This window comes from Elephantulus edwardii, unplaced genomic scaffold (assembly GCF_000299155.1).
Source record: "Elephantulus edwardii isolate Elephantulus edwardi_28Jun2011 unplaced genomic scaffold, EleEdw1.0 scaffold00033, whole genome shotgun sequence".
NCBI lineage: Eukaryota > Metazoa > Chordata > Mammalia > Macroscelidea > Macroscelididae > Elephantulus > Elephantulus edwardii.
This window is the reverse complement of record NW_006399783.1, coordinates 9455046-9468851: the sequence shown is the minus strand read 5'-3', so window position 1 is coordinate 9468851 and position 13806 is coordinate 9455046. Positions and strand designations below refer to the sequence as shown.

Genomic DNA, 13806 nt, shown 5'->3' with positions numbered 1-13806 from the left:
CTCTTTTCCTGACTTCTTTGTGCTTCCCTCCTGCCTCAGCTTCCAACCAGCCTTCTCCCAGCACAAATTTAACTCTGGTCAGTCTGGAATCATATCTTGAGATGTTTTCTGGGGCCTGGCTTTCCATTCATGGGTATTTTTTTATTTCCTTCCTGTCTTGGCTGTTGTAATGAGTCAACTTCATATTTTGCTTTTTGATGTAAAACACAGCCTGAGGACAATAGATTTGGAATGTCTCCCCAATGTCTAGTCTTAGGAGAATGTTGCAAAATTGCCATTTCAAGCAGACTAAAAACTTGAGTTAATTCTAACTCATACTCCTAGTGGCTTTGTAGGACAAAGTAGGATTTCCAAAACTGTAATTACTTATGAAAGAGGATTGCCTCATATTGCATCCAAGGAGTGGGTTGGTAGGTTTGAACTACTGACCTGCTGGTTAATAGCTGAATGTTTTAATCAGTATGTCACCATAGTATCTTCAATAAGTATGGAAGTCCTGAAAACTTGACTTCTGAAACAAAAGTGTGTATGGTACATCTTGGTCAAATGCGAAGATAGTGATGTTTTTCTTTATAGTTATCCTAACCAGAATCTGGTTTTAAATGATGAAGGCAGCGTATAATGGTGATTTGTTGGTGGGATCTTTGCCTTTCATACAGTGGCTCAGGTTCTGTTTCTGGACAATACACCGTCTAGGTGGCCACCACTCATCTGCTAGCGGAGACTGGCATGGGTTAGGGTTAGGGTTAGATCCAGTGGCACTTCTAGACTAAGAAAGACAAGAAAGAAAGGCCTGGTTATTTACTTCTAAAAATCAGCCAATGAAAACTCTATATATCACACTGGTCCAATTTACAACTAGTCATAGGGGTGGTACAGAAATGAGCAGCATTTCATTCATCCCATTTTACATGAGGTCCTCATAAATCAGAGATAGAGTAAACAACAACTAACAACAACAATAACAAGTGTGGGAAGAGTACCATATTATAACATGCATTTCAAGGTTGTAACCTCAGTTCTGTTTCATGCTGGCTGTGTGACTCTGAGCAAGGTCCTCCCCCTCTCTGAAGTTCAATCTTTCCTATCTGTAATGAGGTTAATGAGAACACTCCATCTCTTAGGCACTTGTGCACATTAAATTAAATGGTGTGTGCAAAGTGCTTAGGGCAAGGTCAGACTCAGAACAGATCCCATACGTAGTGCTGCAGTCCTTGATACCAAATCTTGAAACCCCAAAGCTAAAAGGTAACTTTGAAGTCAGAAACTCCTTCATCTTAGAGATAAAGGGATTGAGGCCCAGGGAAAGGAAGTCACTTGTTCAGTGAGAAAACGGGAGAAGTGGGGCCTAAAACCATGTCTGGTGCCAAGATGCTCATCATACTCTAGGAACTGAACGTGAAAACTCTCTGATTTTGCAGAGGGAGTCAAGATCAACACGGTGCTTGTGTCTCTCCTGCATTCGTCTTAATAATGGGAGAGGTAGACTTTTCTCCCACCTCCAAGCAGGACCTGTGTGAACAGCAGGTGATCCGCGGGTGTTATCAACCCCTTCCTCCAAGGCCCTTCCTCAGCCCCTGGCTCCTCCTTCAATTCAGAGAGATCCAAGAGCAATTATGATTCACTACTTCCTTTCCCAACAACACCCTCTCTCTAGCTCCCTACCCTTCGGTGGGCCTTGAGTCTCTCTCTTGTCTTCCCCGTTGGGGTGACATCAGCCATGGAAAGAAAGCTCACCCTTCTCTGGAAACCTCCCTAAACTTCATCTGACAGTGAATGAGTCTGCTGTGAATGACCAACAACAGAGAGAACCTAGGAGCAGAGGACAGGGCCCAGGCTGGGAGCAGGGTCAAGCCTGGGTTTTATGCTGACCCTCCCCATTTCATCCAAACCACTCTGATTGGCCACATCTGTAAAATGCCAGGACAAAAATTCAAAACAGGGAGGTGGGGCATCACAGGTCCCAGAAAAAGACTAAGTCCTGACAAAGACTAGAGCTCAAAATGAGGTTCTGGTCACACAGTTTGAGTTGCTTGGCAGAAAAAGCATGTATGCATTATTTGTTCAACATTTATTGAGTCCTTGAGACACTGTAGGGGACCCTAGAGGTATAAACAGTTAATGCACTCAGCTGCTGAATCAAAAGGTACCTTGGAAGAAAGGCCTGGTTTTCTACTGCTGAAAAAGCAGCCATTGGAAACCCTATGGAGCACAGTCCTACTGTGACACAACAGAGGTCAGTCAACTCATTAGCAACTGAGTGGTATACAAGATACCCAAAACTTGACACTCAAGATCCACACAGAAACTATCCTTCCAGGACTCACATTGCCTTGAAAGTGACTGAGCAAGAGAAGCATAAAGAAAGGGATGGATAAAAAGACTGGTTTCAGATGCTGACAATCTCAGTTCTAGAACTTGCTACTGAGAGTGACCGGGTATAACTCTGGAGCAATGAGTGCCCATCTAGCAAAGAGCTGAGAAGATGACTTGACCTACAACCTTTTGCTTTCAGCTCTGCTTAATTTCTCCATGCTGCAAGTCCAAGGCAATCACATAAATTAAGAACGTCTACTGAGCAGCTAACAGGTACCAGGCACAGTACATGCCACATCCATCATCCCCTTCCACCTCACCATGGTCTGGAGGGTGAGGGGCTCTAGCCCTGTGTTCCAGGGGGTGGTACTGAGGCTCAGCAAGTGGCTTTCTTGCTGGAAAGTGGTGAGATTTGAGCTCAAAGCTCCAGAGCTGTGTTCTCCCCATCCCCCAGCCCTCTCACACCTTGTTGCATTCCTTGGCTCCTTCAAACCACCATCTCTGCCACTGAGAACTGTGCTAGGCTGAACGGTGGTCAAAATGATCTGTTCCCATCCCACTCCAAAATGTTACCTTATTTGGAGAAGTTGGAGTTGCAACTAAGTTAAAGACTTGGAGAGTAAACTCTGGATTAACAGGATGAATCTTAAATCCAATGATTAAGGTCCTTAGGAGAGACAGAGAAAGGATAAGTAGGTCATGTGATGACAGAGGCAGAGATTGCAGTGATGTCGTACAGCCAAAGAGCATTAAGTACCCTGGAGTTAGTGAAGGCAGGGAAGGGTTCCCTTGGAACTTTTAGAAGGAGTGTGACTGTGCCAACCCCTTGGTTTCAGACTTCTGTCATCAAGAACTACATGAGAAAATAAATGTTTGTTGTTGAAGTCAACAATTTTGTGGTAATTTGTTACTGAATTGTTATGAGATTAATACAGGAATCACATAAGTCTCAGAAACTGGGGACCTGGGTCCTGGTGAGGGACGGGGTCCAGGGGAGATTGCATGGTGGGATATGGGGGACCCAGAGAAGATTGGGGAGGATGAGGGATATGCTGGCATGGCTTCAGATGTGCCAGCTAACTAAGACCTGGCTTGACTGTCCTTTGATGTCACAGTCCCTGGTCCCTTCCCACTGGCCAGAGGGGCTCAACTCTAGCCACTTTTACATTGAAAAAAACCTAGCTGTTCCCCTGTGGTCCTGAATTTAATAGGATGTGTGTGCAGTAGTGCTGGGCTAAGCAGCCTTGAACAAATTGTTCCAGCCTCCTATCACCCTGTTGAGAAGAAAAGCTGAAAGTCCCAGTGAAGGGTGGCCTTGGTGGGTGTTGGGAGGCCCCGGCTTCCTTTCTCCTTTCTGCCACAGGATTTTGAAGACCCCAGAGACCACCTGCTCAGCCAAAAGCCTCATAAAAGAGGACTTGGTGATGACACAGGAGGCTGAGATGAACACGGCTGGGCATCAGGGATGCCAAGGTGAGCACATTTCTACCCTGGCAGCTCTGGCATGGGAGCTGGGGAGATCACAGACACAGGCTCCCCAGACATGGAATATCTGCCTCTGACAAGGTATGAACACCCAGGGGGTGAATTCCTGGGATGCATGGATGGGGCTGTCCCTACATGACCCCAGGCTCACCGGGGCTGTCTCCACATGACCCCAGGCTCACTGGGGCTGTCCCTACATGACCGCAGGCTCACCGGGGCTGTCCCTATATGAGCCCAGGCTCACCGGCACTGCCGGACAGTGAGCAGGCTGGACATGGGTGAGGAAACTCACTCCCCCCTGCAGTGACAATGCCTGCACTGACCTTCCCATAGGACAGGTGGCATCATTCTGTTGACAGTGGAAGCTGTTGTATCTCACTGATCCCAAGATGCCCCAGTCAAGGTAACTGTGTCCCATGACAGTTCTATTAAATTGTCATGGTCCTGACAGAAGAATGAGCAAACCAGTTTTAGAAGAAATGTATTCAAAATATGCACATCCAGAAGCTTCATCTCACATACTTTGAGCATGTTGCTAGGAGAGGTTGTTACTTGCTTAGAAAGAGGAGAGAAGGGCAAGAAAGGAAGACCTTGGACCAAGTGGATTGACACAGTGGCTACAGCGATGGACTCAAGTGTCAGAGATCGTGAAGATGGCACAGGATAGGGTAGGGCTTAGATCTGGTGTTCCTATGGTCACTGTGTGTCATGCTCAACTCGACAGCACCTAACAACAATTAACGACACATCCACAATGCACTTTAAATGCCAGGATGGCAAAGACTGACTTGCTGACTTTGGATAGATTTCATGAAAGGGCCAATCATTAGGAAAAGCAAATAAGTTTGATAAAGTAGAGCATTCATATAAATGAGGGACATTCTCAGTGAGACCAATAGACACAACAGCACAATTCTGGACTCAAATTTACCAAGATCATGAGGACAATGCAGCAGGCGGCCACATTTGTCCTGTTGTGCACAAGGTTGCCATGAGTCAAAGTCAACCCGGCAGCAACTAACAATAACACCCCAATTCCAGACTGCTTAGTATGCAAGTCTCCACACTGTTGTTTCCGCATTGACAGCACTTACCTTGTGAGAATGGAGAGCCTGGAGGGACTGCTGTTCCCAGGTTCAGAGTCTACTCAGCACCAAGCAGATGTCCTGGGGCACTGAGGAAGTCCCAGGGCACTGGCAATCTGAGAAGTGGTGGAGATGCAGCAGGAGGTGCACGCCTATCTGCTGAGGTTGATTCCTTTACCCAGGTGATGCTGCCTTATGGAATTTGTCCTAAAATACAAGGTGGCTGACCAAAGAGACCCACCTGATACAGCAGTTGTTGGTAAACCAACCAACAGCACCACTGGTGAGCTGGGCTGTCTCTGGGCAGAGGAGGGGAGCAGTGTCTGCAGGGTGGTGCCTGCCTCATCTGGGCACCAGGAGGACCAAGGTTCCAATTATACCACCACTCTGGTGGCGTAGTTGTAAGGAGTTATGCTGCCATCCCAAAGGAATGACGTTCAAATCCAAGATGAGCAGTCTCCTCCCATGTGACTTACTGCCTCTGAAAACACCCTGGAAGGTCAGCTGTGAGCTGGTGCTGACCCAGGATACCCAGCAACAACTTCCCTGTGATGTGACCTTGCTAAAAGTTAGTTTCCTTATCTAGTAAAATGACAATTGCAGTATTAACTTGTAGGGCCAAGACTAGGTGAGGCAAGGGAGAGAAAGATCTGGAGTACACAATTTAAGGAGATGTTTGTTCTCTGGGTCAGGCAAGTACTAGCTTAGCACTTGCCCTACAAGATGTGGGCCCTGCGCTTGCATTGTCCTCAATAAATTAAAGAAAGAGTCAAGCAAGGTTCTTGTTATTATCTCCAATTAAGCCCATGCAACCTTGAATTAGGAATGCTGTGTGGCTTACTCCAGCTCACACAGATGCTGCTTGGCAGATTTGGGACTCAAGCCTGTCGGCTGGAACGCAGAGCTGGATGTCCAGGTCCAGGTCGAGGTCTTGAGCATCTTGAAGGTCAACAGGGAGGCAGCAAGAGGAACAGCATGCTTCGGATGAGTCTGCAGCTCATCCTGCCTCACTCAGAAAAGAATAGCCTGGGCTTTGGTAGAAAAAGGAGCTGAGACTCCAGGACATTGTCTTAGAGATAAATCTTACAAGGCCAAACTCTCCACTTCCTCCCTAGTTGGGCGGTCATCAAGCCACGGGTGGCCTGGAAGACACCAGAAATGTTCCCGGATTAGATTCCTTTCTCCTATTTGCTTTTGCCTTCCCATCTGAGCAAGGGTCATAAATTTCTTTGCAATGTGCAGAAGGAGATGGGGTTAACTTTTCCTGTCTACCTTCTGGATCTGTGCAGGGTTGTGCAGTGGAGGTGACGAGGAGCTGGCTGTGCAGGACAAGCCTGGATTTTCAGGGCCCCAGTTTAACCAAGCATATGACTCAACAGCTGGGCTGCTCCTAATTCAAACGGCAGACAGAGACCTGGCTGGGGGAGTTGCAATCTTCCGCCTAATAAGGGAATCAGGTAGGGGGAAAGGCTCAAATGCTGAGTTGCTGGGCCTGAGGAAAGCAGGGTGGAAATAAAAGAAAGGAATGGTCTCAATTCATCCAATAACTTAGTGACAGGATCATGTGCTTCCAAACGAGTGTTCCAAGAGTCTATCCTGCTCTCCGGCCCTGTGTTAGGCACTGAAGGCTGAAGCGAGAGTCCTTGCCCTTAGGTGCTCACAACCAAAGAGAGTATCAGCTAATAGCAGCCATCATTCACTAACATTGACTGTAGACTTACTCTGCAGGGAAATGAACGAGGTGACCATGGTTTGGTTGGTTTGTTTTATTACGCAGGGGAAATCCCTAGGTTGTATGAACTGCTGAGTTAGTTGGCTGCTGTCTGAAGGGCTGGCAGTTTGAGTCCATGCAGCGGCACCTTGAAAGAAAGACCTGACAATTGACTTCTGAAAACTCAGCAAATGAAAAGTCTATGGTGCAAAGTTCTGTTCTGACAAAAATGGGGTTGGCCATGAGTTAGACTCGATTTGCAATTGATGGGTAGATTATGCAAGAAGCTTCATAAGCACCACCCTATTTAATCATGTATGTGGTACTAGGGATATTGTTGCTGATGTTAGATGGATCTTGGCTGAAAGCAGAGAATACCAGAAGAATGTCTATCTGTGTTTCATTGATTATGCAAAGGCATTTGACTGTGTGGATCATAACAAACTGTGGCTGACTCTGAGAAGAATGGGAATCCCAGAACATTTAATTGTGCTAATACGAAACCTATACTTGGACCAAGAGGCAGTAGTCAGAACAGAGCAGGGTAACACTGCATGGTTCAAAATTGGGAAGGGTGTACGCCAGGGATTCATCCTGTCTCCATACCTTTTCAACATGTATGCAGAGCAGATTATCTGAGAGGCTGGGCTCTATGAGGAGAATTGTGGCATCAGGATTGGTGGAAGATCTATTAACAATCTCCGTTATGCAGATGACACAACCCTGCTTGCCGAAACTGAGGAGGACCTCATGCACTTGCTGCAAAGGGTCAAGGACTGCAGCCTTCAGTATAGACTAAGGCTCAATGTCAAGAAGACAAAGATTCTCACTACTGGACCAATTGGCAGCGTCAGGATGGATGACGAAGAGATTGAGAGTGTTCACAGCTTCAGTTTGCTCGGCTCCACAGTCAACACTCTTGGTACCAGCAGTCAGGAAATTAAAAGGCGCATTGCCATGGGAAAGTCTGCTGTTAGGGACCTCTCTAAGGTACTCAGAAGCAACAGTGTCTCTCTGGAGACTAAGGTGCGCCTGATACAGGCCATGGTATTTGCAATCGCTTGTTATGCATCAGAGAATTGGACAATGACTAGGGAGGACAGAAGGAGAGTGGATGCTTTTGAGCTGTGGTGCTGGAGAAGGGTACTGAATGTACCATGGACTGCCAGGAAAACAAACAGATTCATCTTGGAGAGGATTAAACCAAGCTACTCCTTGGAGGCAAGGATTCTGGGGCTTCGTCTGACATACTTTGGACATGTTGCCAGGAGGGACGGGTCCTTGGAGAGGGACATCATGCTTGGGAGGGTGGAGGGACACCGCAGGAGGGGAAGACCCTCTATGAGATGGATTGATTCGGTGACTGGAGTAATCGGGATGGGTGTGTCAGAGGCGGTGCGGTTGGCGCAGGATAGAGCAGGGTTTAGGGCTGTTGTGCATAGGGTCGCTATGAGTCGGAAACGACTCGATGGCACATAACAACAACAAACAATGGATGGTATGATTTTACATTATAGATCAGAGAGCTTAGGGTTTTTCGCAGCCAGTATGCAAAGTGTTAGGCAGGAAATTGCATAAACAATGTTTTGCAAACTTTTTTTTCTTAAGCAGAGAAACTGTTGAAATTACAGAGAAAAATTCAATACATAAAACATTATCAAAGCTCAGCTTAAAATGGCCCGGTACTGGAATCCTCCCATCCAGCTTCTCCTCTTAGAGCAAAGTATACTCCCTCCGTAAATACCAAAAACAACTCAGGCCCAGCTCTGGGTGCTTGACATGGTCGGAGCCTCATCTCCTGTCACAGAGTCAGGGTCCTGGGAAGAGTCCAGAATGCTCACTGAGAACTTTTGGATAGGTGTTTTGTGCTGCTTCCTGACTCCTCGCATTATTTCAGAACTGTGATCTGCTTTTGATGTCCATGGAGTAACACCAATAATCAATATTCATTCATTCAGTGCTATTTGTACAGTCACTGCTCTGTGCTGGGTGCTGTGCTTGGAGCTTTGGCTACAGTGGTGAATTGAATACACATGGGTCCTGCCTTTATGAAGCTTCAAGCTAGAGGGGAAGACAGCACTTAAATAGTCCCAAGAGGACCTAGGATCAGGCTTCGACCAGGGCTTGAGTGGAAAGCTCAAGGTCAATGACATGAATGAGTAGAGAGATCCAACCAAGTTCAGCTCTGCAATAAGCCACAAAGGAAATCGGGCCAGCTGGAGTCAGCTCAGGGGAGGTGACCAAAAACCAGGACCAGGAATGACAGGGCCTGTCTGAAAGAGAGAGAGGCTTGAGTTTTCCTTCTTCACCACATATTTTTAAGCAAGAAGCAGTATGTTTTCCAAGACCAGCAGGAAGTGTCTGGTACGACAGAATTGCTACATTTCTCCAGAGGGACAAAGAAAAATCCTTTACATAGAAGTTGAGTTATTGCGTATCTAGAACTCAGTGCAATGAGTAACGAATGAGTGACATCACAATTAAAATCAGTAATCATCAAACCATGGTAACAGGTGGGGTTGAAGTTCATTCACCTAGGGCAGGTCTATACAGGAGAAAACTTCTTCTGGCATCTCTGTGATCCGTTCTTCCCTCCCCTGCTCCAGGCCTGGCCCAGCTCTCATTGTCATTTATTTAACAAATATTTAGCTAACACCTGGTTGGGCACAGCACCAGTACCCCAGCCCATGTCTGGCACAGAGCCAGGGCTGTGTGTACACGTGGTCCTCATGGAGCTGAGGCTGAGGTACAGACATGGTAAAAACACTGCCTTCCCTGGTGCCTGCCATGGGTGGCCTCCCAAGCCCTGACTGCAGAAAACTCAGGCTGAAGAAAGTTGGAGGAAGGCCCAGGAACCAACGCCTGGCCCTGGGGAGTCTCTTTTTGTGTCACACTAATCTCCAGCTCTGGAATTTTGAGTGGAGTGGGGGAAGTCACCCCAACCTGCCAGCTGTCTTTCCTACCAGGGCTAAGGTTCAGAACACACCTCTCTTCCTGTTCCTCCTTTCTTTTTTGGAGGAACTCCTCCTTCTGTTCTAGGCCCCCCTTCTCCATGTCCCCCCAACCTCTTTCACCTCAGCTCTCAGTGCATTGTCTGGGAAGTGGCTGGTTGCTAGGTCTGGGTCCCCCACAGATTGTAAACTGCCTGCTGGAGGACTGGCTTCTTAATGTCCAGGGTCTCATAATGAGTGCAGTCCAGAGTAGGTGCTCAAGGCATAAATGCTGAACAGATGAATGTGGGCAAATAGGCAGATGAAGACCACTTCATACTCATTTTTCAAATAGCCATCTTCTCTCTCTCTCTCTCTCTCTCTTACACACACACATCACACACATCCACATTCTCTACCTTACTGGCCCACAGTCTCCCTCTGGGCTGAGTACCATATTGTTATATGAAGTCTCTTCCCTTTTGATCCGCTGGATGTGAATGACCCTACTTGTGGTCAATTAAACAATACAGTCTTAATAAAGCCATTCAGAGGGGACAGGGCTGGGTCATCCTTGCCTGTCTTAGTCACTGGCCCTTCCCCTCCATCTGGTCACTGAAGCATACTCACTCAGTGAAAGTGGTTTCATGTCTAAATTGTACTGGTTCTTCACAACAGAGAAAAGGGGTAGACAGGTTAGGAGGTAATGAACTCATTTTACATACAGATAAGGGAGCTAATCTGAGAGATTGTGGTTTATTCAGGTAGCATAGCCAGAGTTGGGGCCCTCGGATTTCCCTAACCAAGCACTGAACTCTATGCTAAAAGTCTTTACATTTCTGGAAAGCAGAGATGGGACAGGATGTTGCCTCTCACCCTTCACTACCTACAATCTACATATCCAGGATGTGGGACAAAACCGCCTTTGAGGATTGAATAAATGACCGCTCTTGAGCTATCACCTAACTTCTCTGCTGTCTGTTCCTTTCAGAAGCAAAGCCTCTGAGTGGTGGTGTCTTTATGCCCTCTTGTCTGAGCCCACTCCTGTGTTCTCCCGGGCCTGCTGTCCATCCACAGCATACATGCTATCTGCTGAGAACGGGTCCCGTACAGTGGTAGATCCAGGGGGGTGGGGAGAGAGGAGAAAGGGCCACAGGGCCCAGAAGGAAGATGAACAAACTGCCCCCAACCCGTCACCAGCAATCCACAACACCACGACACCATAACACCATGACAGGCCCACCTGGTTGTATGGACACAACCTTTACTGGCTCTCAGTTATTTTTTTAAAATTCCGAGCTGGAGTGTGCGGGGCCTTTTCCCCTGAATATCCTGCTTCCACTTCCAAATCATCTCCCGAAGACTCTCCTCCGGAGAGAAGACATGAATATTTAAAGACGTTGTTTCAGCCAGTGAAACCACATCATGCGGCTGCTCTCCCTTTAAATTTCATTTCCAGAAAGTTTGTCAGAATCTCTCCAAATGTCTAGTGCAGCCTGCTATAGACAGGAACATCAGATCCAAGAGCTGGGAGGACCCCTGAGAAGTCAGAGAGCCCAGATGAGCATGCTATCTCTCTCAGCTCACAATCATCACTCCACTCTTTCTGGTATCCCCAGAAAGCTCCCTGACAAACCGTCTCCTGCCTGAGTTCCTGGAGGAACAGAGAAGACAGCATGGGCACATGCTTGAGATGTGGAAGGACAGGGATCACAGAAATCGAACAATTTGCAAAATCCCAGGAGCGTAGAACCCTGGGGACGCAGGAGAGAAAGTGCTTGGCACGCTGGTTGCAGACCCGACGCTAATCCGGTTTATTCACCATCGCACAGCTGATCCCAGCCTCGTGCCATCTCCCGCTGGCCCCTCCAGCATCTCCACTCTGCAGAATTACTCACAGCCCACCACATCAAATTCCTCTATTATCAACAAGACACCACACTCCACGAATAACTTCTTGAAACTCTAGTCATGCTAAGCCGCCTCCAGTGCTCTGCAAAGGGTCCTGTCCCTCTGCCTGCCTAAAACCAATCAGCCACACACCACCAACCCCATTTCCAAAGTTCCAGGCAATTACAGCCGGCTGAGCTCCCTGGCGCCATGCCCGATTGCTCAGAGCCAGGACCCAGGTTGTTGGCAACCTCGATTCCCAGCCTTCAGCCTCTGACTTCCCCTCATTGCTTCTGAGATCAGAACACCCCCAAAAGGCCACACTCACCGTGTAGAAGCAATATGACCATTGATGACATCTCAACTCCAAACAAGAGTGAAGGCCAGACGCCTACCTTTGCTGAGGGTCCCAGTGATGAGCTTAAAGATGGTCTGGGCGAATTTCACGAAGCCCAGCTTGCATCTCGTGGAGCAGCCGCTCATGGTGGTGGAGGAGAGGTAAAGTCTGCTGTCAGCACCCAAAAGGGGAGCACCCACTTCGTGTGCCCCTGGAACTTCGATGAACCCCTGGAGGTGGCTGAACCCCAGAAGCTGGGTTCCGGGAACAGCACAGCTGCCTCTGCAGTGAGTCCGGCTTCTGCATCCAGGGAGGCTGCAGGGCACAACGTGTGCTCCTTTCCCCTCCCTCTCCCCACCCCCAGGTCTATCCACTCAAGTCCGTGCTACGAGGGGACCTCGGGATGCCAGGACCGGGGCAATGCCAGGGACAGGCACTCTGAGGGCACTGTGAGGCAAGGGAGCTGAGCAGAGCAGGAGGGAGGAGCGGGAGCTCCTGGCTTTGCTGACTGTCTTTCTTACATGGCAGTGGTAATGTAGCAATTAATACTGGAGACAGAGGGAGGGGACTGCTCCACGCAAACACTCAGCTCCGCAGCCTCTCACACACACCCTCTCCCGCATTTTCCTTCCTGGTTAATCTAATAGATCAGTTCGTTCTGCCTTGATCAGGATCGGAGAGCTCCCCACAGAGCAGGAAGCCGGCTGCTCCTAGGCACTCAGTGGAAAGTTTGCAGGCAACCTGGAGTGGCCTGGTTTGCATCACGGAGAAGTAAGGTGGAGTGAGGAGGTCCCGGGGGCTGGTCTGCCTTTTCTGACTCCGCTCAGCTGATGCCTCTGCCTTACACTTAAAGTCGGCTGCTCATTTCCACCCTCTGCTTCTGCCAGAGGGCCATGTGAGTGCATGTTCATTTTATTAGGGCGCTGTTATTGCTGGGTACCATCAGATTCGTCTCAGTCTTAGGATGACTTCATGTGTAATAGAGTAGAACTCATAGGGTAGTTTACAAACAAAAGACTATTTGTAATCTTTGTGGAGGCAAATTGCCTGGCATTTCTCCTATGTTGTAGCTTGGGGGATTCCAACTCTCAATGTTTCTGTTAGTAGTGTTTAACAGGTTAGCAGATGTTTGAGCCATAGGGCTCCTTATCTGGAAGGAAAATAAAACACTACATAACCTTGCTGTTGAATAAATCCCAACTTATGGCAATCCACATGTTACAGTGTAGATCCGCTCCATGGGGTTTTCTTGGCTCTCATCTTTACAAAAGTAGATTGTCAGGCCTTTCTTTCTTGGCACTGCTAAATAGATTCAAACTATCAACCTTTGGGTTGGTGGTTGAGCAAAAATTATTTGTGCAGCTGTGCAAAGAGTATGATTAGAGTTACTTTGACTTTTTTCAATTAAGAGGGTGTCTCAGAAATTCCATAAATTTCTTTCATTCCATAAATGCCTAAAATTCAAGCAAATTGGCTATGGTACAATAATCTAAACAGTAACACTGCAAGAAATTAAACAAAAGGTAGTTGCTAGCAATTGGGCTCCAATTCATGACAAGCTGACATACAACAAAACAGTACCTGCTCTGGTACTACAATCAGGGTTATGTGTGTGCTATTGCGTACACCACACTGTTGAGTCCTTTCTATATTTTAAGCATCATCTAACTATTGTTGGCATTAGTTAACATTGATTTAGTTCATAGTGACCATACAACATAAGGACAGAGCGGAATGAATTGCTGTCTAGTTAAACACCACACTAACCATTGTTGTTATGTGTAAGCTCATTCTTGCAGTCACTGTGGTAATGGATTTTGCTGATGGTCTTCCTCTTTCTGGCTGTCCTTTTCTTTACAAAGAACGATGTCTTTCTCCTGGGACTGGTCACTTTTAATAATGCCCTAAGTATGTGGGACAAAGTGTCTTAGCACCCCCACTTCTTTTTTTTCTATATTTTATTAATTTTCATAAACATTTACAGAGATTTTGGGTTTCCATTCATTCATTGTTGCACTATTCTCTCTACCCTCCTCCCAGTTTGTTCTTGTC

General features: G+C 47.4%; 1 protein-coding gene across 1 annotated transcript in view; it reads right to left on the bottom strand.

The window, feature by feature from the left end:
- The window catches only part of KCNIP1 (Kv channel interacting protein 1), a 646152-nt gene extending 634110 nt beyond the window's left edge, over positions 1-12042 (bottom strand). The window contains exon 1 of the mRNA XM_006884338.1: positions 11813-12042. Coding sequence (XP_006884400.1) covers positions 11813-11900 — 88 coding nt within the window. The 5' untranslated portion in view covers positions 11901-12042. The remainder of the gene's footprint in view (positions 1-11812) is intronic.
- Positions 12043-13806: the final 1764 nt, after the last annotated feature.